We start from the raw sequence: 24,969 nt of genomic DNA, 5'->3' as shown, positions 1-24,969 counted from the left end.
GGCAGTTCAGAGACGATTCACGAGGTTAATTCCAGAGATGGGAGGGTTGACTTATGAGGAAAGGTTGAGCAGGCTGGGCCTATACTCATTGGAATTTAGAAGAATGAGAGGTGATCTTAATTGAAACGTATAAGATACTGAGGGGACTCGACAAGGTAGATGCAGAGAGGATGTTTCCCCTCGTGGGGAACTCCAGAACTCGGGGGCACAGTTTCAGAATAAAGGGTCGCCCTTTTAGAACTGAGATGAGGAATTTCTTCTCTGAGGGCCATCTGTGGAATTCTCTGCCCCAGAGAGCTGTGGAGGCTGGGTCATTAAATACATTTAAGGTGGAGATAGACAGATTTTTGCAAGATAAGGGAGTGAAGGGTTATGGGGAGCGGGCAGGGAAGTGGCTTTGAGCCCAAGATCAGCCATGATCTTATTGAATGGCGGAGCAGGCTCGAGGAGCCAAGTGGCCTATTCCTGCTCCTATTTCTTATGTTCTTTACCTCATCCAATTAGTTGGACTTCAGTTTTAACAAGAACGCTTCCCATACACCTCATCAAGGGCCTTTATCATGACTGAGTTGACAGTCAAATTATTCAGCTGAATGAGTTATCGCATGCCTTGCGCAGTTGTCTCCTTGGAGGAATTAATCCTGAGGAAGACACTTGCTAAGACAAAGAAAGCTTGCAGCTGGATGCTTATCAGCTGAACTTTCTGCCTGGTAAACTAAACTGATTTTTCCAGCCTTCTGACAGAAACTCACTTAGCAGGCAAAAGCTGAAAGTTAAGAATTAACCATTTCCTTACAGGTTGCACTAAATACTCGTCTATCTGAAGTACGCGCAGCCTGTGATGGAGGTTAAAATGCAGGGCCTTGTGTTAACCTTGGCACACTTTGTTTTGTGTCTCTGCTGTAGTTTATGGACCTTCGCACACGCTACACAGCCTTAGTGACCCTGATGACCCAGTATGTGAAGTTTGCCAGCGATGCTTTAAAAAGATCAGAGGAGGAAGAGGTAAGAACTGCTGCTAGATATGAATGGTCTTTGAAACAATGAAAGTTTAGAAGATTTTTTGAAATCGAGAATTGGGCATAATAGGGCAGAGCTCAGTAAGGGAGAGAGTGCTCAGGCTTTTCATCCACTTGATGTGTTGTACCAGGGAGTGGTTAGGACATTGGATGCATTTGATCCACTCTGCGGAGTTACGGAGACAGATTCCAGGCGTTCTGCTGTGGGGGTGAGGAAAGAAGTGGAGCGTGAGTTGTCACCAAGACCGTCCTTGCATGGATGACAGCAGCCAGATCGAGAGGTGCACTGGCTGGGATCTGGAGAGGGCAGGGGGCGGGCGGAGCGGAGGCTGGGAGTAGTTGGCCTGTCTTGCCGCTCTCCTCGGCTGCAAGAGATGCAAGCCCTGCAGAGACCACAAGTAGAGGAGCACCACAGGAGGGAAATTTACTGGCTAACATGAAGAAGAAAGAGTTAGAAGATGTCGGAAATAGAGCAGGTTACTCCGCATGGGAAGATAAGTTCATTAGTAAAATAGACGGGAGTGAAAGAAATGAATGGTCCAGTCATAGAGAGGAAGTGAATAAATAAAGAATAGAAGACTTCCATTTATATCGCGCCTTTCACGACCTCAGGACGTCCCACAGCGCTTTACAGCCAGTGAAATACATTTGAGGTATAGTCACTGTTGGAATGCAGGAAATGCAGCAGCCAATTTGCGCACAGCAAGCTCCCACAAACAGCAATGACCAGATAATCTGTTTCAGTGATGTTGAGTGAGGGATAAATATTGGCCAGGACACTACAGTGATGTTTTGTAAGAAGGTTCTGAGTTATAGTTGGACTATGTAAATCCAGAGTACTATTTTTACAAGAGTGGGGTCATGGGTTCAAGTTAGTGATAAGTAAATTTAGGGCTGATATCAGGCAGGTCATTACACGAAAAGTGATCAATATATGGAATGGCGTCCCACAGAGTGATGGCGGTGGAATAATTTCAGAAAGAATTAGATGCAGTAATGGGAGAGTGTGGGTGGGGCGGGGTGGTGACGGTGGGTGGAGAATGACTGTTGAGTGGGTGAATTAACGTAAGCTGAATCTGTTCGTAACTTGTGATGTGAGGTGTGTTCAGAATGCTATTTTGCTGGTGCAGTGCTGCCACCTGCTGTCATTAATGGTGATAACCGCCTTTCCAAATCTCTGCTTCAATTATCTGTGGTGGTGCTTCAAGTGCTGGCGGGTGCCTCTTGTCAAAGGGAAGCGGGGGACTGCACAGAATCGGTGATTGTGTCGCATCTATTAGCGATGTGAACCAGTGCCGCTTCAATACAAGCTGCTGCGGGACAGCATTTGGTTGTGATTACTGCTGGGTCTTTGGATAAAAATCTGGATAATTCTTGCCCTATTTTGATTTGGTGTAGTGCTAGAATTGGCCTGTTTTCCAGGAGCCATTCCATACAACATAAGTAGATATAAAATTTCGCTCAAAGGTCACAAACCTTTACATTTGGCTCGTATTCAGATATACAAAAGAATCTGAGCTGTTAATAATCTGCAATGCGCAATTTTATTTAAAAAAAACACAAGCAGTAATGGTAAGAAATTGCTGTCAGCTTTTACTGACTACTCTCTGTTTATACAATCCTCCCTCGTCCACCTATTGGCCTTTGTATCTCTGATTGCATTAACATTAAATATTTGAGATTAATTTCATACACACGTTTGCCATTTACAAAAAAGACACTATGTACTTTGAGCAGGTACAGCCTCAAAAACAGAACCTGCCGCCATGATTCTGATTTAAACTTTTTTTTACAGGTTTGAACAAATTCAACAAATAAGACTTGACTCCGAATAATTTCCACTTTATGTCGTCACTTCTTTCCCATTGATTGTTAATCTCAACACTGCCAACTTGTCGGGATTACATTTCAACTTAATTACAATATTAACAAATGACTTTTGCTAATTATTGTAAACCCTAATATGACCAATTTCTAATTCTGCACATATATTTAGGATCAGCACTTCTCCTGAATCGAGTAGGCCCCAAGTTGGCAGTTAAAGGTTAAATGATCTGTGTTGGTGCTGTGCGTGATTTGCTTTCTCTTCCGTGATTGGGAAAAATTATTTTTTTTGTTCTGAAACCATCAATGGAATGCTCCTTGAAATCCGTCATTGAATCAATCTGCTCCGTCACCTGTCTTGCTGCGTTGTGGTTAATCTAGAGGGCCCTCTCAGGCTGTCCCTGCTCTATCCAGATTTCCTTTCAAAAAATCAACATTGCCACTTGTGTAAAAAGTGTGATTATTAATGACCGCCTGTACCGTTATGCTTAGAGTTCAGCTGAAGGTGTTAAGGACTCTCTGGTGAAGGATGCTGCTGGGTCTGTCCGAGCACGAAGCAGGACCAAAGCAGCGTTGGATGAAGGAGGCAGGCTGGCGGCAGCAGCCAGTTCAAGAACCTTTCTGGAAATGGGTGCAGAGCCTCTGCAGATCCAGAGAGAGGGAAGTGAAGCCCAACGTTTGTGTAAAGAGGCAGCAGAAAAAGCTGATGCAACCACCAGGCAGGTGATGGCCATGCAGAGATGGTTCCTCCGTAAGAGAAGGGCTTGGTCAAAGGATATACCTGATGGACACGATTGGGAGATTGGTTCCAAACCTGAACCAGAGAGCGGTGGGCTTCCACTTCGAACTCTGTGCCTGGCAAATGAGGTAGCGCGCCAAGATGAAGGGGAGAGATTTGGAAGAGGTGACAATGAGGAAAGGACACGAGGTGGGGAGGAAAGAAGGGACAAACCATTTGCTCCTTTGGGGGCAGTGAAATTCATGGATGATACCTTCCTTGCTCAAGGGGGAGCTTGACCTGCTGAAGAGTTTGGAGATGTGTTGCCGTCCAGTAGGCCAGCCTGCAGTGGTACTATGGTTGGTAGCAAAATGGCTGGTGAAGAAATAGATGCATCACAGCCAAATGCCCGAGAACCCTACAGAACGGAGGTGGGGCAGCTCAGTACAGATGATCTGGATGAATTTGAGGACATCCCAAATGATTATTCTGAGCAGAAACGAGCTGTAGGACATAAAACCCATGTAGAGGACCCAAGTGAGAATCTGGCGGGAGAGCCAAGGCATAAAAGCGAAGGCAATACTTCAGCGCAAGAAGTAACTTTACCGCAAACTAAATGCAAGAGCCGAGAGGAGCCAGCTGTTCGAATACAGCGGAATGAGGTTAAATGGCAAACTGTTGAGCGCACAGGTAACTATGCAGATGAACAGCTACTTGACTTCCATTCCATAATAGAGCCTGGAGGCGCAAGTTTCACACACACAGCGGTTGATGGTGGAAGGTCAGAAGATCTGGAAGAAGCAGCTGTTCACTTGAGGGCCTTGGCTGAGGAGTTGAGAAGACACAAGCCAGCTGTAGACGAGAAGGCCGACTCCGTTGCTGGTGGGATTCTGCACACTCGGAAAAGTCGAGGGGCAGACAAGCTTGAAGCAAAGCTGGATGGAGCAGCCAAGTACAATGAAAGGCGGCTGGGCTTTCTGCAGAAGGGCTTGCAACATGCGGAGGAGATGTCAGTAAATAAGCCAACTATTGAAGAGGAAAGCTTGTTGATCAATCCAACGGAATTGGAATTTCATTCACATCTTGCGAACAAACCAATATGTCGGGTAAAGTCTGACCAATTAGAGTTTGAACTAAATTCCAAACGGTGGGAAGAACAGGGAGCAGAAGTGAGAAAGCAGAGCAGTACAGCTGAAGAAATGGCGAAGGGTTTAGCTCACCATGTTTTGTTGGAGGGAGTCACAAGGACATCAGAAGATAAAGAATCCATTTCACTGACCCCAGATGCTCAAAGCAAATATGATGTGATCAAAGGCACTGATCAAACTGATACCTTCTCCAAACTAGCAGGCAGTGAACCATCTCGGAGACACGAGTTATCAGAAACTGACTTATGTCGACCTACCTGTTCCATTAGATGAAAATGTTGATGGCAAGCAGATAAATATTCATGAAGATCATGCTGAAGAATTGGGAGATTTACATGATGAGTTTGTCCAGTTTGGGAGTGTGAGGAAGAAGATTCCAGAACAAGTGAAACCCACAGAGGAAAACTGTTCCACCGTGAAACCTCAAGGGGCACATTTCACGGAAGTTAAACCTGATTTAATTGCAGCAGTGAACAGCAGTGGGTTTGAGATTGCCAGGACCCCATTTGAATCTGGTGGTGAAACTGAGGAAGAATTGGGAGAAAGTGCTGAAGGCAGTATGAAGACCACGAAATCCAAGAATAATGAGAGCGAAAGAGCAAAATCCAGCGACTCCATTTTACAAGCCACAATTGAAATGGTTCCTGATGGCCAGTCTGTTTGCAGTGAAGGTAACCAGTGGGCTGTTGAAGAGTCTGAATGCAGTGTGGAGCTAACAGTAGATGATCAGATTCGGCTGAATGAAGACCACTCCATTAAAACCAAGCCTCCAATTCAAGATTCCACCACCAACACTCAAGAAAGAAGCGTGACATCGCAGCGCAATTGTCTCGATGGGAATTTCTGGGTTAAAAAGGGGAAACTGCAGGAGGAAGTTGCCGACCGCATCCCATGTGGCCTGGTGGCGATCAGCGAGGCGGAGATTTCTCCGTTTACCACCCGTGAAATTGGCGTGACCGTGCAGCCTGGGCGGAGTGTTGGTGAAGAGGTGGTAGCGTCAGATAGTGGCAGGCCAGCTAAACCCAACCGGCATGAAACCGAGGAAGCGGGTCATCTCCGGCAACTGTCAGCATCTGGAGACACAATGCACGCTTTCGAAAACCAGCAAAGCCCAGGAATGCAAGGAGCTTCTGATGGGATGTATCAGGGGAAAGACCCTGTTGGATTGCAAGCCGAGTATCCGAGAAATCGGGAAGCACAAATGGAATCGAGTACTGACGTGGATAGCAGTTGGGAAGAGGATGGAAGCGTCCAAGAGGAGGTGGTCTGGGTGCTTGAACTGGAATTGTTGGAATTGCAGAAGATGTCAGAGTGTCGTGAACTGGAAAACGGGCTGAAAAGTGGGGCAGGAGCCAATGTTTACAGTGGAAGTTCCTCAAGACAAGCTGACGAGGTATATGCATTGGTTACTGAAATCCGTCTGATCTATGTAAGAGAATCACTACTATTGTTTCAGATGCCTGTGTGACCAAGTAGATGATCGACACAGCAAGGTCAGCTAACTCTCTGTTTTGTGGTCCTCTCGGTGTTTAGCACATTGTGCGCTGGGAGTGCTACAGGGGCTGGGAGTCGACACTGTTGTGGGCCAGCAGCTGTTAAAGGGCTGCTAGCTACTATTGAAGCTATGGTGCCCTTGGGGACAGATACAGTTGGAGACAGAACTGCCTTATGCACAGGCCTATGGATATCAAACAACTGCAAGTCCAGCTGTGCAGTATGATCCATAGACTCCAGGGGTCTTCATTGAGCCTTGGACACAGGAAGTGCTTGGCTGAATTGTGTTCCAAGTGCTCGTGGCTTATGTTCTTGTGCGCTGTGTTGCATTGGACGGTGTGTAGGCCTGATCACCCAATCGTACGAGATGCCACCAATCATAGCATCAGTGTCAAGGATGCAAAAAAAATTAAACTGAGTGGTTTTAATGAAGCAAATGTTTGAAGTTTATAATTCTGATATTTATGATAAATGTCTTTCTGTCACGATCATGTGGAGTAATTAGTCTCTCAAAGCTATTGAGGAGAACAGAGATCTCCACACTAAATTCACTTTTGGTCAGAGTAGGTGTCAACAGATTAAGAGCAGTGCGTATGCTGCAGATGCAAGTTGGGACTTTTTTTTCCCCACATTGGGAGCGGTGACTGGTTCAGGTAAGAGCTGCTTGTAAACTTTCACGAAGAGCTATTCCATACGCAACCAAGTTTACAGATCCCATACCATTCTTGTGTGTGGAAGTCATGTCCTGACTTGGACATGTATCGCCATTCCTTCATCATCGCTGGATCAAAATCCTGGAACTCCCTGCCTGACTGTGGGAGTACTTTCACCACACGGACTGCAGCGGTTCAAGAAGCAGGCTCGCCGCCACCACCACCTCAAGGGAAATTGGGGATGGGCTGGGCAATAAAATGCTGGCCTTGCCAGTGACACTCCCATCCTGAGAGTGACTAAAAACCAAAATATATAATCTGGGTTATACACAATTAATATGCAGAGTATACAGTACATAATGTTAACGCAGTTCTGCTGCTTGAATATATTCTTTCCTGCTTTTTCCAAAGTGTCCAAAATATTGTTGTGTATCTTCTTTTTCTGGTGGAGGATCTTCCTGCAATGTTTAACAATGACAAAGCTCTTTTCCCGAGGCTTTGTGCTAAAGGTGATGGGGCATAGCATAACAGATATTGGCTGCTTCTCTGGATTTTGCTAGTTTACTAAGAACACCTCTAAGTATGTAGATTTTTCTCATTTTACAAATGAGCAAGTCACAAAATTCTAAATAATACCGTTTCTTCCCCCCCCCCCCACTTGTATCTCACTGAGCACTTGGTTTTATTTATAGAAGAAAAAATTTCTGGAAAATTCTGCCAACTTAGGGAATCCCAATCAGCGGCAACTCCTGACCACCCTGGGCGATGAAAACCGGATCTCGCCACAGAAGATCGACGCTCTGCTGGTGGAACTTGGTCAGATTAAAGAGAAGAAGCAACTACTCGAGCACGAGTTGGCGCGTTTACTGGCGGATGCTGAGAGTGAGCGGAGGAAGCACCGGGAAGCTGTGGAAGAAATGAGGTTCGGCAGGAACAAGTCCGACTTGGAAGCACGCCGGTGCAGGGTAGAATTAGAGAAGACGTCGAGGGAGAAAGCCACCTTGGAGCAGGAACTGGAGCACTTGCGGCAGGTGCTCCTGGAGGCCGAGACGGAACGGGTCACTCTCTGTGGAAAGCTCCACAAACTGGAAAGCGAGATCGACGGTGACACTTCAGCGAGGAGGAGGCAGCGGTCGGAAGGACATCTGACCAGAAACGATACACATCTGGGGAAGCAGAATGAGGGTGAAGTCCAGAAGGAAACCAGCTTAGCGGTACAGTTCTCAACGTACTGGCAGTGGTCAGAGCAAGCCTTCCCTGAGCAAACCATTGTTGCTCAGGACATTGGACAGATCGACTCTGACTTGGAAACTGTGCAGCAGGTAGTGAGAATAAAGCACATCGTGGACCAGATGCACGTTTACACCAGAGAAGTGCCCCATGGGGTGGTAGCAGAAACTGCAGCGGTGGAGCAAGGTGTTCCAGCAAATGAAATGGAGAATCTGAGGAAACTGGTCACCAAACTTAGCCGGGTTAATGACCGAACTCGACAGGACTTGAAGGGCTTGCAGTTGGAGATGAGGTCTCTTGAGCAGAACTCGGGTGCAGCGGAGCATAAAGCTTCTATGCGCCGGATGCAGTTGAGTGATTTAAACCTCGAACTTGAAAAAGCCCAGGCGCGACTAAAACAGATGCACGAGGAAGAGGAGGATTATCGGCAGAAGGTGGCGCACCTGGAAGACGAGCTGAAGGACAGCCAACAGAGGACCGAGGATTTCAGACTGAAAGCTGAGGCATTTTCCCAGGACTGTGTGACCGTTGGAACCCGCGTCCAGAGTTTGGAAGAAGAAATCAAGATACTTCGCTGGGACAAGAGCTTTGCCGACGAACTAGTGTTGACCCACCAGGCAGCAGCCGATGATTTAAGAGGAAAACTGAAAACGGCAGAGGGGCAGAAGAGCCGTGGAGAAAAGGAGTGGGAGCAAAAAGCTAGAGAGTTGGAGGACAAGTTGGCCAAAAGCCAACGCGTATCAGGGGAGCTCGAGCAGAAGGTGGACCAACTTAGCCAGGCTTGCAATCACGCTGAAGAAGTTAAGAGGAGCTTAAAGGCTGAATCTACTCGTCTTCAGAACGAAAGAACGGTGGCAGAGGAAAGGATAGAGCTTCAGAAAAGGGAAGCCAATGGCTTAATAGAGAAGTTGAAAAATGTACAAGAGGTTTTGGAGAAGAAGGTGAAGAGTGAGCACATGCATCAGCAGATCGTTAGGAAGCTGGAGGATGATTTAGCACACCACATACGCACAGCAAGTGAATTGAAGCATAAGGTTGATGAACTGGTGTTTGCCAACCTGAGAGCAGAGAGGAGTGTGAGCAGTGTGAAGTCCGAACTTGACTCTGTGACGATGGAGAGAAAGGTCGTGGAGCAAAGAGGCGATGCTCAGAGAGTGCAGGTGGACTGCTTGAATGAGCAGCTTAAGAAAACACAAGAGCAGCTAATTCAGAGAGCGAGGAAGGAGCAGGAGCAAGAGCTGCGGGCTGGGAAATTGGAGCAGGAGGTGGACAATGGCAGGCGGGCGATGGGCGAACTGAAGCTTCAGCTGGCCAAGTTGACCGAGGCTAACCTGGTGGCTGCAAGAGCTGTCGCGGAACTCCAAGCCGAGCTCTCTCTTGCTAAAATGGAGAAGGGAGTCCTGACAGAGGAGGTCAGATCGCAAGATTTGCAGATGCAGGAATTCAGCAACAAACTGAACCGAGCCCAGCAGCAGTTGCAGAAGGAAACTACCCCCCACCGAAACAACTGGGCCAAGCAGCTGGGGAGTGGAGTCGAACGATATAATCGTGTAGTGGAGGATATCATCAGCCAAGCCAAGAATTGCCAACATTATCTGGAGTGGAATGAAGCGCAGGGAGGAGTGCTGGAGGAAAACTATTACCTACGCCGAGGTACGAGGCCTACGCTGGCTTTCGATGCAGTGGAGCTTTCGGAGAGCGAGCTGCACAGTCGGCAAGCTGACCTGCCCGCTGCTGTGCAGGGAAAGTTGACGGCCACGGCAGGCTTGGCGGAAACGAAATACAGCGCCATTCGAAATGAATTGCAGAAAGCAAGGCCGTCCACCCCAGTTGAAGAACAAAAGCAGAACGCTGCATCATCAGGAAGCCTGGAACTGCTGTCAGAGGTACATTTTAGTCTAAAGTTGACTTGAGAAAAATCTCATCTTGCTTTGGGGATCTTTGGGGTGACCTGCTTGCTTGACTGCTGGCTCTCTATCGATGGTGGACCAGATCAAAACGAGGGTGGGTTTTATAAATATGTCGAGTTCCCAAATGCATATTCAAAAAATGTCCCCAATAATTCGATTGCCGGGTTAATTATTTGTCATTACATTTTAACACCAGAATATATTTGTTTTGTACTTGTAGTACAAGCTGATTTTTGAATATACAATATAGCTGAGAATTTCAGAGCAGACTAATTTAATTTCCTTCAAGACTTCATTTCCGAAAGTTTCCCCCAGCACAACCACTGCTTGCTTGCTCCACATTTAACCCTCATTTATCTATTGACATTTACCACCTCACACTCTCCTTTTGACCTCGAGTTGAACTCCCGCACCTCGCTCATTGCTGAAGCAGTTTTCAAGAAGCTTAAGTCTTGTCTTTAGTGTTTTTCCCAACCCCCCTGAACAACTTTGAATTCTTTAAAAGGCCCAAGTCCTCAACACTGCACCCATCTAGGCTCCTGAATGTGAGACGAGGACAAAATGCTCCCTCTCTCCTCCCCATGTTGCAAATTAGCGTGCTCATATTTCATCAATACTCAATGATCCTCTGAGATTTCTGATCTTAGGCTGGCAATGTATCTTGTCCTCGATGTTACTCTTGTCCTCAAATATTTACTTACTTCAAATCAAGTCTCTTATTCTCTTTCTTTACCAAGACCCTCAAAATTGTGGGACTCCTCCCTTCCTTCCCTTGCCTATATCTCTAAAATCGAACTTTGCATCCACGAATTACCCCTCAACCACTTCTTGACTACATCATTCTCTATCCTGCTTTCTCCAGTCTTGGCAGACTGAACTATCAACCCTTTAACCTTGATGTCCCAATTAAGAAGAAAAATCTTTGAGAAGGCTAGATGAGCTGGGATTTGTCGGCTAGATGTTGGAAGGGTATTAACTGGCTCTTTAGCATGCCAATATTGGCCCTGTGGAAGGTTCAGGTTCCCCTGCAGCAAATGTACTTGGGAGTTCAGAGATCGGGGAGAGAGCTGACCAGCTTAGGAGGACCTTCAAGGAGACTTGAGCTGTAATGTTCCAATCAAGAACAACTACTTGGGGGGAAGGGTGGAACACACACCACCCCATAGTTGTTAATTTTCTTGCGTTTTGCAATTGTCGCATCCCAAATTATGCCCTGACTGAGGTAAGCTAAGAGCACAGAAAGCGACTCAATCTTGGGGACCTTGCTTGGTGCTGTGCACAAGATCCTGGAGGGAGTGACAAAAGTCAGCACACCCCCTACATTGTTGATCAGAAATAATTACATGACTATTGTACCCGAGGACAATTTGAGGGAACTGGAGCTTGTTGGGTGCATCAAAAAGAAATTTGAGTCATAAAGGAAAGTCGGGTTCCCAATTGCGGGTGTTCAAAGAATAAAATTCTCTCTTTCGATTTCCCCCCCACCCACCAATACAGAATCTGGCTTAGTATTTGTCTCACCCAACTAAAAATTAGTGTCCAATCACAGTGGGGGAGGGTTAGGGTTAGAGGAATGAATGTCCGGGCTGGGCCACGATAGCAGTGCAGTGGCCAAGCTTGTCGGGGAGGGTCTTGGGTCTGGGCTGTGTGGGGGAGGGTCTGTGAATGATGGACGGTGTGGGGAGGGTCTGTGAATGATGGGCTGTGTGGGGAGGGTCTGTGAACGATGGGCTGTGTGGGGAGGGTCTGTGAATGATGGGCTGTGTGGGGTGGGTCTGTGAATGATGGGCTGTGTGGGGTGGGTCTGTGAATGATGGGCTGTGTGGGGAGGGTCTGTGAATGATGGGCTGTGTGGGGAGGGTCTGTGAATGATGGGCTGTGTGGGGAGGGTCTGTGAATGATGGGCTGTGTGGGGAGGGTTTGTGAATGATGGGCTGTGTTGCAGAGGGTCTGTGAATGATGGGCTGTGTGGGGAGGGTCTGTGAATGATGGGCTGTGTGGGGAGGGTCTCTGAATGATGGGCTGTGTGGGGAGGGTCTGTGAATGATGGGCGGTGTGGGGAGGGTTTGTGAATGATGGGCTGTGTGGGGCGGGTCTGTGAATGATCGGCGGTGTGGGGAGGGTTTGTGAATGATGGGCTGTGTGGGGAGGGTCTGTGAATGATGGGCTGTGTGGGGAGGGTCTGTGAATGATGGGCTGTGTGGGGAGGGTCTGTGAATGATGGGCTGTGTGGGGAGGGTCTGTGAATGATGGGCTGTGTGGGGAGGGTCTGTGAATGATGGGCTGTGTGGGGAGGGTCTGTGAATGATGGGCTGTGTGGGGAGGGTCTGTGAATGATGGGCTGTGTGGGGAGGGTCTGTGAATGATGGGCTGTGTGGGGTGGGTCTGTGAATGATGGGCTGTGTGGGGAGGGTCTGTGAATGATGGGCTGTGTGGGGAGGGTCTGTGAATGATGGGCTGTGTGGGGAGGGTCTGTGAATGATGGGCTGTGTGGGGCGGGTCTGTGAATGATCGGCGGTGTGGGGAGGGTTTGTGAATGATGGGCTGTGTGGGGGAGGGTCTGTGAATGATGGGCTGTGTGGGGAGGGTCTGTGAATGATGGGCTGTGTGGGGAGGGTCTGTGAATGATGGGCTGTGTGGGGAGGGTCTGTGAATGATGGGCTGTGTGGGGAGGGTCTGTGAATGATGGGCTGTGTGGGGTGGGTCTGTGAATGATGGGCTGTGTGGGGAGGGTCTGTGAATGATGGGCTGTGTGGGGAGGGTCTGTGAATGATGGGCTGTGTGGGGAGGGTCTGTGAATGATGGGCTGTGTGGGGAGGGTCTGTGAATGATGGGCTGTGTGGGGGAGGGTCTGTGAATGATGGGCTGTGTGGGGAGGGTCTGTGAATGATGGGCTGTGTGGGGAGGGTCTGTGAATCATGGGCTGTGTGGGGAGGGTCTGTGAATGATGGGCTGTGTGGGGAGGGTCTGTGAATGATGGGCTGTGTGGGGAGGGTTTGTGAATGATGGGCTGTGTGGGGGAGGGTCTGTGAATGATGGGCTGTGTGGGGAGGGTCTGTGAATGATGGGCTGTGTGGGGAGGGTCTGTGAATGATGGGCTGTGTGGGGAGGGTCTGTGAATGATGGGCTGTGTGGGGGAGGGTCTGTGAATGATGGGCTGTGTGGGGAGGGTCTGTGAATGATGGGCTGTGTGGGGAGGGTCTGTGAATCATGGGCTGTGTGGGGAGGGTCTGTGAATGATGGGCTGTGTGGGGAGGGTCTGTGAATGATGGGCTGTGTGGGGAGGGTCTGTGAATCATGGGCTGTGTGGGGAGGGTCTGTGAATGATCGGCGGTGTGGGGAGGGTTTGTGAATGATGGGCTGTGTGGGGAGGGTCTGTGAATGATGGGCTGTGTGGGGAGGGTTTGTGAATGATGGGCTGTGTGGGGAGGGTCTGTGAATGATGGGCTGTGTGGGGGAGGGTCTGTGAATCATGGGCTGTGTGGGGAGGGTCTGTGAATGATGGGCTGTGTGGGGAGGGTCTGTGAATGATGGGCTGTGTGGGGGAGGGTCTGTGAATCATGGGCTGTGTGGGGAGGGTCTGTGAATGATGGGCTGTGTGGGGAGGGTCTGTGAATGATGGGCTGTGTGGGGGAGGGTCTGTGAATGATGGGCTGTGTGGGGAGGGTCTGTGAATGATGGGCTGTGTGGGGAGGGTCTGTGAATCATGGGCTGTGTGGGGAGGGTCTGTGAATGATGGGCTGTGTGGGGAGGGTCTGTGAATGATGGGCTGTGTGGGGAGGGTCTGTGAATGATGGGCTGTGTGGGGAGGGTCTGTGAATGATGGGCTGTGTGGGGAGGGTCTGTGAATGATGGGCTGTGTGGGGGAGGGTCTGTGAATGAAGGGCTGTGTGGGGAGGGTCTGTGAATGATGGGCTGTGTGGGGAGGGTCTGTGAAGAATGGGCTGTGTGGGGGGGGTCTGAATGATGGGCTGTGTGGGGGAGGGTCTGTGAATGATGGGCTGTGTGGGGAGGGTCTGTGAATGATGGGCTGTGTGGGGAGGGTCTGTGAATGATGGGTTGTGTCGGGAGGGTCTGTGAATGATCGGCGGTGTGGGGAGGGTCTGTGAATGATGGGTGGTGTGGGGAGGGTCTGTGAATGATGGGCTGTGTGGGGAGTGTCTGTGAATGATGGGCTGTGTGGGGAGGGTCTGTGAATGATGAGCTGTGTTGCGGAGGGTCTGTGAAGGATGGGCTGTGTTGCGGAGGGTCTGTGAAGGGTCAGCTGTGTTGGGTGGGTAAGATGGCTGGCGGCACGGTCTTTGCTTCTATGCTGAACCATGGGTTATGTGGAAGACCAAGTTCCGGGACAAGATTTTTCACCTTGGGTCACTCTGGTAATGTTTAGTGTGAAGTGATTGAGTCCTCCTTCATGCTTGGGGAGTAATGGGCACCAGAGACCAATTCCTGGCTTGGGGAACCTGGAGATGAGCTAGTTTCAGCAAATGTGGCCAAAGCATCTACGGTATATCGATCAGTTGGAGCACCAATTAGTGAAGTTACTCCCAAGAGACACCCATCCTCAGACCACCCAGGCCATGCCACCCACCTCCACCCATCACAAGAAGGGACAGGTAAACCAACATTGTAAATTGGAAGAATATCTGACTCCTCCCAAACCCTGCAATGAGTGATGGCCCAATCCCACAGGCCCACCACCCCACTTTGGCCAGCAATCCTGCTGTTAGCAATCCCTCTGCTCCCAGCAAATTCACAACTGTGCCGACAAACTCTGTGCAATCTCCTTCAACTTCCATACGACACAACTGACATGAGTTCACAAATGTGTACAATTTATTGAACAAAAGTGAAGAGGGGCTGCCAGACTGGTTATGCTTAATAATAAGAGTCTGGCAGATTTTATATAGAATTGCATAGCATGTACAGCACAGAAACAGGCCATTCGGCCCAACTGGTCTATGCTGGTGTTTATGCTTCACACGAGCCTCCTCCCACTGCTCTCTCTATCAGCATATCCTTCTATTCCTTTCTCCCTCATGTGTTTATCTAGCTTCCCCTTAAATGCATCTATGCTATTTGCCTCAACCACTCCTTGTGGTAGCGAGTTCCACATTCTCACCAATTCTCTGGGTGAATAAGTTTCTCCTGAATTCCCCATTGGATTTATTAGTGACTAGCTTATATTGATGGCCCCTAGTTTTGGCCTCCCTAAACTGTGCTTGAATTAGCTTTCAACAAATAGTGTATTAAGTAATGATAGCATTTTGTAATGAACTAATTTTGTTGAATTTGTGCAGCATGTTAGTCAGGAAATGAAGTGCGTACTCCCACTCGGCCCTGGGGCGGAGTTAAACACCTCCCATTTTTTTGAGCAGTGGTAATTATTTGAAATAACAACAGAAAATGCTGGAATAACTCAGCAGGCCAGGCAGCATCCGTGGAGAGAGAAACAGAGTTAACGTTTCAGGTCGAAGACCTTTCGTCAGAACTGGAAAAAAGCAGGAAAATTATTTGAATATTGGAGTTAGTTTGCCCAGGAATTGGCTCGTCTCCACTGAGGGTTTGTGGGAACAATCAGCTATTTATGTACCTTGGCTTGAGAAGAATCAAAAGTTTGTCACATTGTTAAAAGCAATAATTTAACTTTAATACAGAATTATCAAAATATTTTAAACTTCCACTTGGCGGGGGGGGGGGGCGGGGAGGACCAATTTGTAATGGAGGAAGAGGAAGGGGCAGAGTAGAATTACCAGCATTCTGGTCTACTAAAGAAACTGGTCTCTTGAATATCTTTTGTCTCGTGTGAGAATTTGCTTTGCTGCCATGGTTACTGGTGGTATTGTTTCAGCAATTACATGGCAAGTCTTAAATCTTTCAGCGGACCTTGGTTCCAGCAGTTCATTCTACTGATCTTTGAGGGATCTTGGCTTTTGTGAATTTGCTCTTTTTGCCACTCTTTCTCTCTCTCTCGCTCTGGGTTCTGGCCCATCTCAACTGCAATCCAACTCCTCATCATTATCAACGTTATTCATTTTCACAGATGGCAAAACTGGAGCTAAGCAAATCACGTGGCGAAATGGGAAAAGCTTTCCAGGACAGAGAGACGGTTTCGTTTGGCAATGAAAGATTAAAAGATAACTCCAAACATTTAGAAGCAGAACAGAAAGACCTTGAACCAAGTGAGAACGTACAGGATGCTCTTGCATCTTGCAGTGGTCAGAGAGAATGGCACAAACACGAGGGTGATTTTGTGGGAGCTAGGTTAAGCAAAATGAGCATTTCTTCTAGTACTGAAGTATTCTCGCAGAATGCACCAGCTAAGCTGCACTCTGAGATAAGTGAGAAACTACCAGTGCATCCTAACCAGAACAATAACACATTTCCTGTACAAGTCGCCGACAAATCTCCCACGAGCAGCAACCAAAACATACAGAGCAAAGCCCAAGACAAAATCTTTCCTTCAACTAAAACTCTGGAATTTCAAGGTCTGCGCCACCAGGTGACGGTGAAGGAGCTGGTTGAGGCTGAGCTCTTGAACAAAAATGTTGCTGAACAGCTTGAAAAAGGAATCGAGACCGTTTCCCAAGTTCAGAAGTCCCTTGGCAAGTATCTGAACAAGGTTAACTCAATTGCTGGCCTGTACTTGGAATCCAGCAAACAGAAAATGTCCTTCTACGAGGCAGCGAAAGAAGGGATAATTGGAACCTCTGTAGCCCTCGAGTTCCTGGAAGCTCAAGCTGCGACAGGCTATATCGTCAATGTACTGTCAAGTGAAAAGTACTCTGTTCAGGAGGCAATTGAGAAAGGTATAGTTGCCCCTGAATTCAAGGAGAGGCTGCTTCAAGCAGAGAAAGGGGTCACAGGGTATTTTCATTACGGGAAGACCCTGTCTGTATTCCAAGCCATGGAGCGCCAGCTGCTTGCAAGGCAAACTGGAAGCCGGCTGCTCGAAGTTCAGATTGCCACAGGAGGAATCGTTGACCCAGTGCGAAGTGTCAGATTACCGCTGGAGACTGCATGCAAGCAAGGTCTCCTCAGTGGCGACACTATCCAAAACCTCTACAAGGTGCTTGGCAACGTGAAAGGCTTTCAGAATCCGAACAACACAGGACAAGCTATGCATTATGCAGAATTGATGAAATTGTGTGTGGTGGATTTAGAAGGGAATTATCTCCTCTTCCCCTTTGGGACACGGAAGATTTCCACCCCTTCCCCTACAAGGCCTAACACTATTTCAGTGGTCGATACCAGCACAAAATCAGAAATAACTTTATATGATGCATTTCTGAAGTACTACATTGAGAAGCAGACCTACCTTGAACTTTCAGCACTGCAGTCCCAGTGGAGGGAGACTGTTGATGAGTCGCAGGGCATCACCCAGTATTTTCTTACTGACAGTAACTCTGGAAGGCAGTTCAACATTGATGATGCTTTGACCCAGGGTAACATTAGCCAAACAGATCTAAATAGATACCGAGATGGCCGTATCACCGTGACTGAGCTCGCTGACATGTTGACGAGTAGGACCACTGTTGCCACCGATCCTAATAGTCCAATTGCAGGTATTTGGGATCCTAATGGATGCAGAAGAATTTCTGTCCTGAAAGCCATGCGTCAGAATTTAGTGGAACGGCTGACAGCCACTCGACTGCTTGAAGCACAGGCTTGTACTGGTGGGATAACTGATCCAGCAACTGGAAAGAAATTCTCCATTTCGGAAGCGTTGCAGAAAGATTTAATCGACACTGAAATTGCCGCCAGCATCCAAAAATCTCAGCAGGCTTACAGAGGCTTCTTCCAGCCAGGGACACGGGCTACTTTATCAACCGCAGAAGCTCTGCGAGGGAACCTTTTGGGATGCGACCTCGGACACCGATTCCTGGAGCTGCAGTATTTGACCGGTGGGCTAGTGGATCCAAATTTACACAGAAGGATTTCCTTGGAGGATGCTCTGCGAAGGAGTCTTATTGATGAGCAGACTGCTCAGCGACTGCGGGATGAAAAGATGCACACCAGGAACTTGGTTTGTCCAAAAACCAAGCAGAAGATCTCCTACAAAGAGGCTTTGGCCAGAGCCGTATTCGACTGCCACACAGGCTTGAGATTCCTGGAGGCCGCTGAACAGCTGAATGCTGTCACTTAATGCTTCACCATTGTTTTTCCATCTCCTTTACCACACAATTTCTCTGCTTATGTATGCAATGTTGTACTCTTGTATAAAGCTTTGGCTGAGTTAGTTTATGAATCAGTATGTTGAGGAACCAACTAGGAAACAGACTATTTTAGATCTAATATTGTGCAATGAGAAAGGGTTAATTAATAACCTTGGAGTAAAGGGGTCCTGAGGGAAGAGTGACCATAATATTGTAGAATTTTATATTGAGTTTGAAAGTGATTTTGTTTAATCTGAAACTAGGGTCTTAAATCTAAACAAAGCAAACTATGTAGGTATGAGGGGCGAGTTGGATAAGGTAGATTGGGAAGCTACATTAAAAGGTATGATGGTAGACAAGCAATGGCTAGCATTTAAACAATTAATACATTTTTACAACTAATACACATTCCTTTAAGGCACAAAAATCCTACAGGAAAAGTGGTCCAACTTGGGCTAACAAGAGAAGTTAAAGATAGTATTCGATTAAAGGAAGAGGCTTATAATGTTGCCAAAAAGAGTAATAAGCCTGAGGAGTAGGAGGATTTTGGAATTCAGCAAAGGAGGACCAAGAAATTGATAAAGAAAGGGAAAATAGAATGAGAGTAAACTAGCGAGAGACATAAAAACAGACTGTAAAAGCTTCTATAGGTATGTAAAAAGGAAAAGATTAACAAAAGTAAATGTGGGGTCCCTTACAGGCTGAGATGGGAGAAATTATAATGGGGAATAAGGAAATGGCCGAGAAATTAAACAAATACTTTGTCTGTTTTCACGGAAGAAGACGCAAAGAACTTCCTGGAAATAGTGGAGAACCAAGGGTCTAGCGAGAATGAGGAACTGAAAGAAATTAGTATTAGTAAAAGAATAGTACTGGAGAAATGAATGGGACTGAAAGCTGATAAATCCCTTCAACCTGATGGCCTACTTCCTAGGATTTTGAAAGAGGTGGCTGTAGAGATAGTGGATGCATTGGTTGTTGTTTTCCAAAATTCCATAGATTCTAGAAAGGTTCCCACAGATTGGAAGGTAGCAAATGTAACCCCACTATTTAATAAAGGAGGGAAAGAGAAAATTGGGAACTACAGACCAGTTAGCCTGACATCAACAGTAGGGAAAATGCTAGAATCTATTATTAAGGACGTGGTAACAGAGCACTTAGAAAATAATAATAGGATTGGGCAGAGTCAACGCAGATTCATAAAAGGGAAATCGTGTTTGACAAATCTGTTAGAATATTTTGAGATTGTAACTAGCAGAATAGATAAGGGGGAACCAGTGAATGTGGTGTATTTGGATTTTCAGAAGGCATTCAAGAAGGTGCCACACAAGAGGTTATCAAACAAAATTAGGACTCATGGGATTGGGGGTAATATACTAGCATAGATTGAGGATTGGTTAACGGACAGAAAACAGAGTAGGAATAAACGGGTCATTTTCGGGTTGGCAGGCTGTAACTAGTGGGGTACTGCAAGGATCAGTGCTTGGGTCTCAGCTATTCACAATCTACATCAAAGATTTGGATGAGGGGACCAAATGTAATATATCCAAGTTTACTGATAATACAAAGCTGGGTGGGAATGTAAGTTGTCAGGAGGGTGCAAGGAGGCTTCAAGGGGATATAGACAGGCGAAGTGAGTGGGCAAGAACATGGCAAATGGAATATAATGTGGAGAAATGTGAAGTTATCCACTTTGGTAGGAAAAATAGAAAAGCAGAGTTTTTTAAATGGTGAGAGATTGGGAAATGTTGGTGTTCAGAGGGACCTGGGTGTCCTTGTACATGAATCACTGGAAGTTAACATGCAGGTACAGCAAGCAATTAGGAAAGCAAATGGTATGTTGGCCTTTATTACAAGAGGATTTGAGTATAAGAGTAAAGACGTCTTACTGCAATTACATAGGGCCCTGGTGAGACCAGGAAGGAAGGATATACTTGCCATAGAGGGAGGGAGTGCAATGAAGGTTCACCAGACTGGTTCCTGGGATGGGGGGATTATCCTATGAGGACAGATTGAGGAGACTAGGCCTATATTCTCTAGAGTTTAGAAGAATGAGAGGTGATCGCATTGAAACATACAAAATTCTTACAGGGCTTGACAGGGTAGATGCAGGGAGGATGTTTCCCCTGGCTGGGGAGTCTAGAACCAGGGGTCACAGTTTCAGAATAAGGGGTCGGCCATTTAGGACTGAGATGAGGAGAAATGTTTTCACTCAGGGTGGTGAATCCCCAGAGGGCTGTGGAGGCTCAGTCGTTGAGTATATTCAAGACAGAGATCAATACATTTTTGAATATTAAGGGAACCAAGGGATATGGGAATAGTGCAGGAAGGTGGAGATGAGGTAGAAGATCAGCCATGATCTTATTGAATGGCGGAGCAGGCTCAAAGGGCCAAATGGCCCACTCCTCCTATTTCTTATGTTCTTAAAACAAGGAGCAAATTTTTGTCTTGTACTACTCCTGTGAAGCGCCTTGGAATGTTTTACAATGTTAAAGGCGCTATATAAATATATAAGTTGTTTAAATGCATGGGACCCATTCTTGCCTCCTTTTCTTCTTTCCCTGACATCTTTCAGTGGCACCCCCCTTTTGCTGTTGAGACTGTGTTTCGTCCCAAATTCTGTTCACTGTCACTCTTTTAATTGACCAAAAAGGACATAAATGAGAGCAGTTTGAGTGACTACCCCTGTGCCTGTGTGGAAGCAACAAGTGTCCTGCTCATGACCTCATGATGGTGCCAATGATGTGAACTAGGAATTGTGCTTAGATGCTAGATCTTATCTTGATCTATCCCACTTAGCATGGTGGGAGTGCCTCACGACGTGATGGAGGGTGTCCTCAGTGTGAAGACGGGACGTGGTCTCCACAAGGACTGTGCGGTGATCACTTCTACCAATACCGGCATGGACAGATGCATTTGCAACAGATAGCTTGGTGAGGCCTGGTGAAGTCGGTTATTCCCTCGTGTTGGTTGCTTTCTGGTACTTTGTGGTACATTGGAACACCAATTGCATGACTGGGCTCCCCCCATTTGAGTCACACGTATTACTCACCAGTTTTGTATTCTATCATCCGAAGTGTTTGATACTATAGCATCTTAAAAAGCATAACTATTGTCCCATTTTCTCACTGCCCTGCAGTGTTCAAAATTATGAAGGGTTTTGACAGCGTAGATCGGGTGGAACTGTTTCCACTCAAGTAGGGTCAGTAACCAGCAGCCAGAGATTTAAGATAATTGGCAAAAGAACCAGAGCTGAGATGAGGAGAAATATTTTTACACAGCGAGTTGTTATGGCCTGGAATGCGCACTGCCTGAAAGTGTGGTGGAAGCAAATTCAATAGTAACATTCAAAAAGGAATTGGAAGGGAACAGAAAGGAAAGATTTGCAGGGCTACGAGGGAAGAGCGGGAGAGTGGGGCTAATTGGATAACTCTTTCAGAGAGCCAGTACAGGCATGATGAAAGATTCTGTGAATTATTGTGCTCATTAGAACCTATGAAAGCAGGAAAATGAGGCCATTTTAGCCCTTCGAACTCACCTTGCCTATCAGATCTATGCTCACGGACCCTATGCTTTTAATGTTCTTGATGAATGGACACACTAGAAATACATGTTGTCAGATTGCTTATTGGTGAAAATGTGATTCAGCAATAAACTCCTGTAAAATGTTCGCTACTTCAGTAGGTTTTTGCCATTAAAATTAGGTGGCTTATAAGTGTCACGGTTTCTTAGCCCTTGCTTGCTTTGTTCTGGAGAAATTTGGCTTGTGCAGAAACCCTGTGAAGTTCACCCTCCCCCTTGTAGCATTTAGCAGGCTTCCCTGCAAGAAAATAAACTGTCTCGAGCTGGACTGAGATCTAAATGCAATGCCTACAGAAGGATCACGGGATAGTATTTTACAGTTCATAATTTATTCCACCCATAACCCTTCTGAAATGGGACAGACTTTTCCCTCTCTGAAAAGGAATGTTGTGCTCACGGAGGAATATCTGTTGCGACACGGCGCGAACTTCTGCAGAACTTGGTGATGGTTGTTGAGATTTTTAATAATTTAGCCAGTTGTTATGATCTGGAATGCACTTCCTGAAAGGGTGGTGGAAGCAGATTCAATAATAGCTTCCAAAAAGGTATTTGGATAAATACTTGAAGAGGAAAAATTTGCAGGACTACGGGGAAAGAGCAAGGGGAGTGGGACGAATTGGATAGCTCTTTCAAAGAGCCGGCACAGGCAAAATGGGATGATTGGCCTCCTTCTGTGTTTTATCATTCTGTGATTCTCTATCATATACATGAGCTGGTACATTTTCAAAACATTCTACAAAGTGTGAATTTAATAAACTTTACCAGCCTTTGTGATTTGATCTCTTCTTAGAGTGGAAATTGTAGTATAATCAGGTTAACCCTCTCTCATGGCCTTATCCATGGCTCATCTGACTAAGTAGCTGAGCTATACAGACCAAGAACTCCCAGCTTTGATCCACGGTCTGTTCTGAGTAGTGGTGCATATAATGGGCCTCAGTGTTGCCCAGTTAGGGAGGGAATTTGCTGGCCAGGCTTCCTGCTCCTGAAATGCTATCCAGTGGCCATCTGCTGCAAGTTCCTCTGTCGATGTTGAGTGAGGAACAGGGTTGGGTCAGCTCTGATGCCTCACTAGCCAAATTGCCTGCTACCGCCGGCTGCCTCGGCTCATGCATGAAGAACGGTCGCTGGGTTGAGGGCTGCAGAGGGTGTGTTGTACCTGTAGCGCCAAGGCATCAACGGGTGACACTTTCAACCTTGGGTGTAAAACGGGTGATATCGGATCCGCCGTCGGTTAGACCAGTGGTTTTCAAACTGGGGTCCGTGGAGACTTTCCAGGCAGTCCGTGAAATAATGTGAATAGCCGACAGCTCAGTTTAGAGTCCCAACTTATTCAGTGGGCTGAGCACACTGAGTCTGCAATTCATGGTTCTCCAGATGTGTGTGCGGCTTTGAAACTGACTTCCTTGATTTTGTCAGTGGGTCGTTAATTATGGAGATATACAGGCTCATCATTAAAGACAAGCCCACCCCAAAAATCTCTGGATGAAAATGAGGTTGCAGATTTTTCACCTGCTCTGACTTTCGAATCGGTGCTTGCTCAAGCCTGTGGACCCTGGACAAACTGTTCATCCCAGGTGGGGAAAGAGGCAGTGAGGGCCAGTTAATCTACCCACCCCCCACCCGCTCACCCTCGCTACCCATCTGGACTTCCTGCGAACAACGTCTACTCTCACGTGCTGACTTGTTACTGAGGAGAAGCAATTAAGAGTCCAGCAAAGGCAGGCGGAATATATTAATATATATAAGGCATAATAACTGGGTTGCGATAGATGAGCATGTTGCTAAAGCAATATTTCAGTGCAAATCTCTGCTTGCTGACTATCCGTAATAGCTAAGGAACTATGTGGAAAAAATAGGCTATGCATTTGACAGGAACTGACGGTGCTGGCAGAATCAGTCAGGAATTAGTCACAATTTCACAGCCCCTTGCACTAGTTGATCGATGATAGTGCAGCATGCCCATCTCGTTGATATCTAAGTAAATACCTGTTTTCATAAAAGCATTATTAAAACACTCTTTACACTTTCATATCAAGAGTATTATATCGTATAATTTAGATGAGGAGTCTGTGATTACTAATCCATTTGTAACCAAAAAAGTTTGAGAACCAGTGCATTAGACAACCCGCCCGGTTTTTCCTTTCCATTCAGGAGCGGGTGGTGGTGGGGATGGAAAGAAAATCTTAAACAAGAAGGCGAGGATCAGTTTATAGTAACCTGTACTGGGAAGACTGAGCACATATCCAGATAATTGTTGCTCTCCTGTTGGGTCCAGCTTTCTTTTTATAAAAGTGATGAGTGTTTGGTACTCAAGTTCTCTGACTATGCTTTGTAGTAATAGTAGACCATAAGCTAGACGCCTCCAAATACAAAAGAGTTTACTGAAGCAACTAGATACTTCAATTCTTCAAATATGGGAAATGCCAATGTGTGCGGACTTATTTGCCACTGTCCATATGAAGACTTCTTAGATGGATAGGAGAACACTCCTGGAGATCAGCATGTCAAAGTGGACAGTTGTCAATTGAATCTCACAAACCTTCTTGAAGAAGAATGGCTTCAGAAGATATTTCCCTGATATGGCAGCATTCCATGAAGTTTTGAAGGATCATCACTCATGGTACTGACTATTTTGAGCACTGTTTATAACAATACTCTTAAAGTTTGTAATTAAATTACAACATTTCTGAATAAAGTAACACTTTTTCCAATTTTTCCTTGTCTTCTGTTTGTAACTGTATACTCTGCATATTCTTGTAGCTGTGTCGTGTAAATTTTGCTTTTGTATTGGCACAATACCCAACCCAGAAAATGTTTTAAGGAGAAGTGTTAAGAAATCGGAAATGGAAGCTCAAACTGCCTGAAGTGCACAGTGGGTGAGGCAGCATCTGCAGGAGCAGCCTAGTGTTTTTGGGGATAACCTTTACATCAGAGATCAAACTAAGAGTCGCACCAAGTGGAAAATACTGCATTCAGTTTTGTAAGCGATATTTTTACTAATACACTTTTCTGGCTTGTTGTAGGAATGTCTACCTGGAACAGTTCCAGTTTTGGTTTTCTCCCTTGGCAATGTCTTAATATTTGAATAAATATCAAATCATCGATTCATTGGCCAATTTGCCCTTAAGCCCCAGATCAATATAAATTTGGGGAAAAGGGGGTGACAAGTGTTTTGACATGTGATCTCCCCTGGTGGGTATTTATTATTGATTACCAGTTTGTACTTTGTGGAAAGTAA

General features: G+C 46.5%; 2 protein-coding genes and 1 pseudogene across 2 annotated transcripts in view; all 3 read left to right on the top strand.

Annotated features, from left to right (window-relative positions):
* dst (dystonin) overlaps nt 1-24,969 on the top strand; it is a 337,440-nt gene that overhangs the window by 79,652 nt on the left and 232,819 nt on the right. Inside the window, exon 28 of the mRNA XM_085998161.1 lies at nt 907-1,005. Within this exon, the coding sequence (XP_085854287.1) occupies nt 907-1,005 (99 nt within the window). The remainder of the gene's footprint in view (nt 1-906; nt 1,006-24,969) is intronic.
* Nucleotides 1,456-6,177, top strand: LOC147112347 (uncharacterized; annotated as a pseudogene).
* Nucleotides 4,084-24,868, top strand: LOC147112346 (uncharacterized). The gene is made up of 2 exons (XM_085996523.1): nt 4,084-9,972; nt 16,037-24,868. The coding sequence occupies exons 1-2, from the start codon at nt 7,774-7,776 to the stop codon at nt 18,137-18,139; spliced, it is 4,302 nt and encodes a 1,433-aa protein (XP_085852649.1). The 5' UTR covers nt 4,084-7,773; the 3' UTR covers nt 18,140-24,868.

Source organism: Somniosus microcephalus, chromosome 9 (assembly GCF_052327205.1).
Source record: "Somniosus microcephalus isolate GS21.2 chromosome 9, FLI_Smic_1.0, whole genome shotgun sequence".
In the NCBI taxonomy this organism is placed as follows: domain Eukaryota; kingdom Metazoa; phylum Chordata; class Chondrichthyes; order Squaliformes; family Somniosidae; genus Somniosus; species Somniosus microcephalus.
This window is presented reverse-complemented; position numbering and strand designations above follow the sequence as displayed.

What these genes read in the sequence shown, in the direction of transcription:
- LOC147112346 (XM_085996523.1), top strand. Translation starts at nt 7,774, where the DNA reads ATGAGGTTCGGCAGGAACAAGTCCGACTTGGAAGCACGCCGGTGCAGG. An exon ending in GCCTGGAACTGCTGTCAGAG is followed by an intron (nt 9,973 to 16,036) that starts GTACATTTTAGT and finishes TCATTTTCACAG; the next exon opens with ATGGCAAAACTGGAGCTAAG.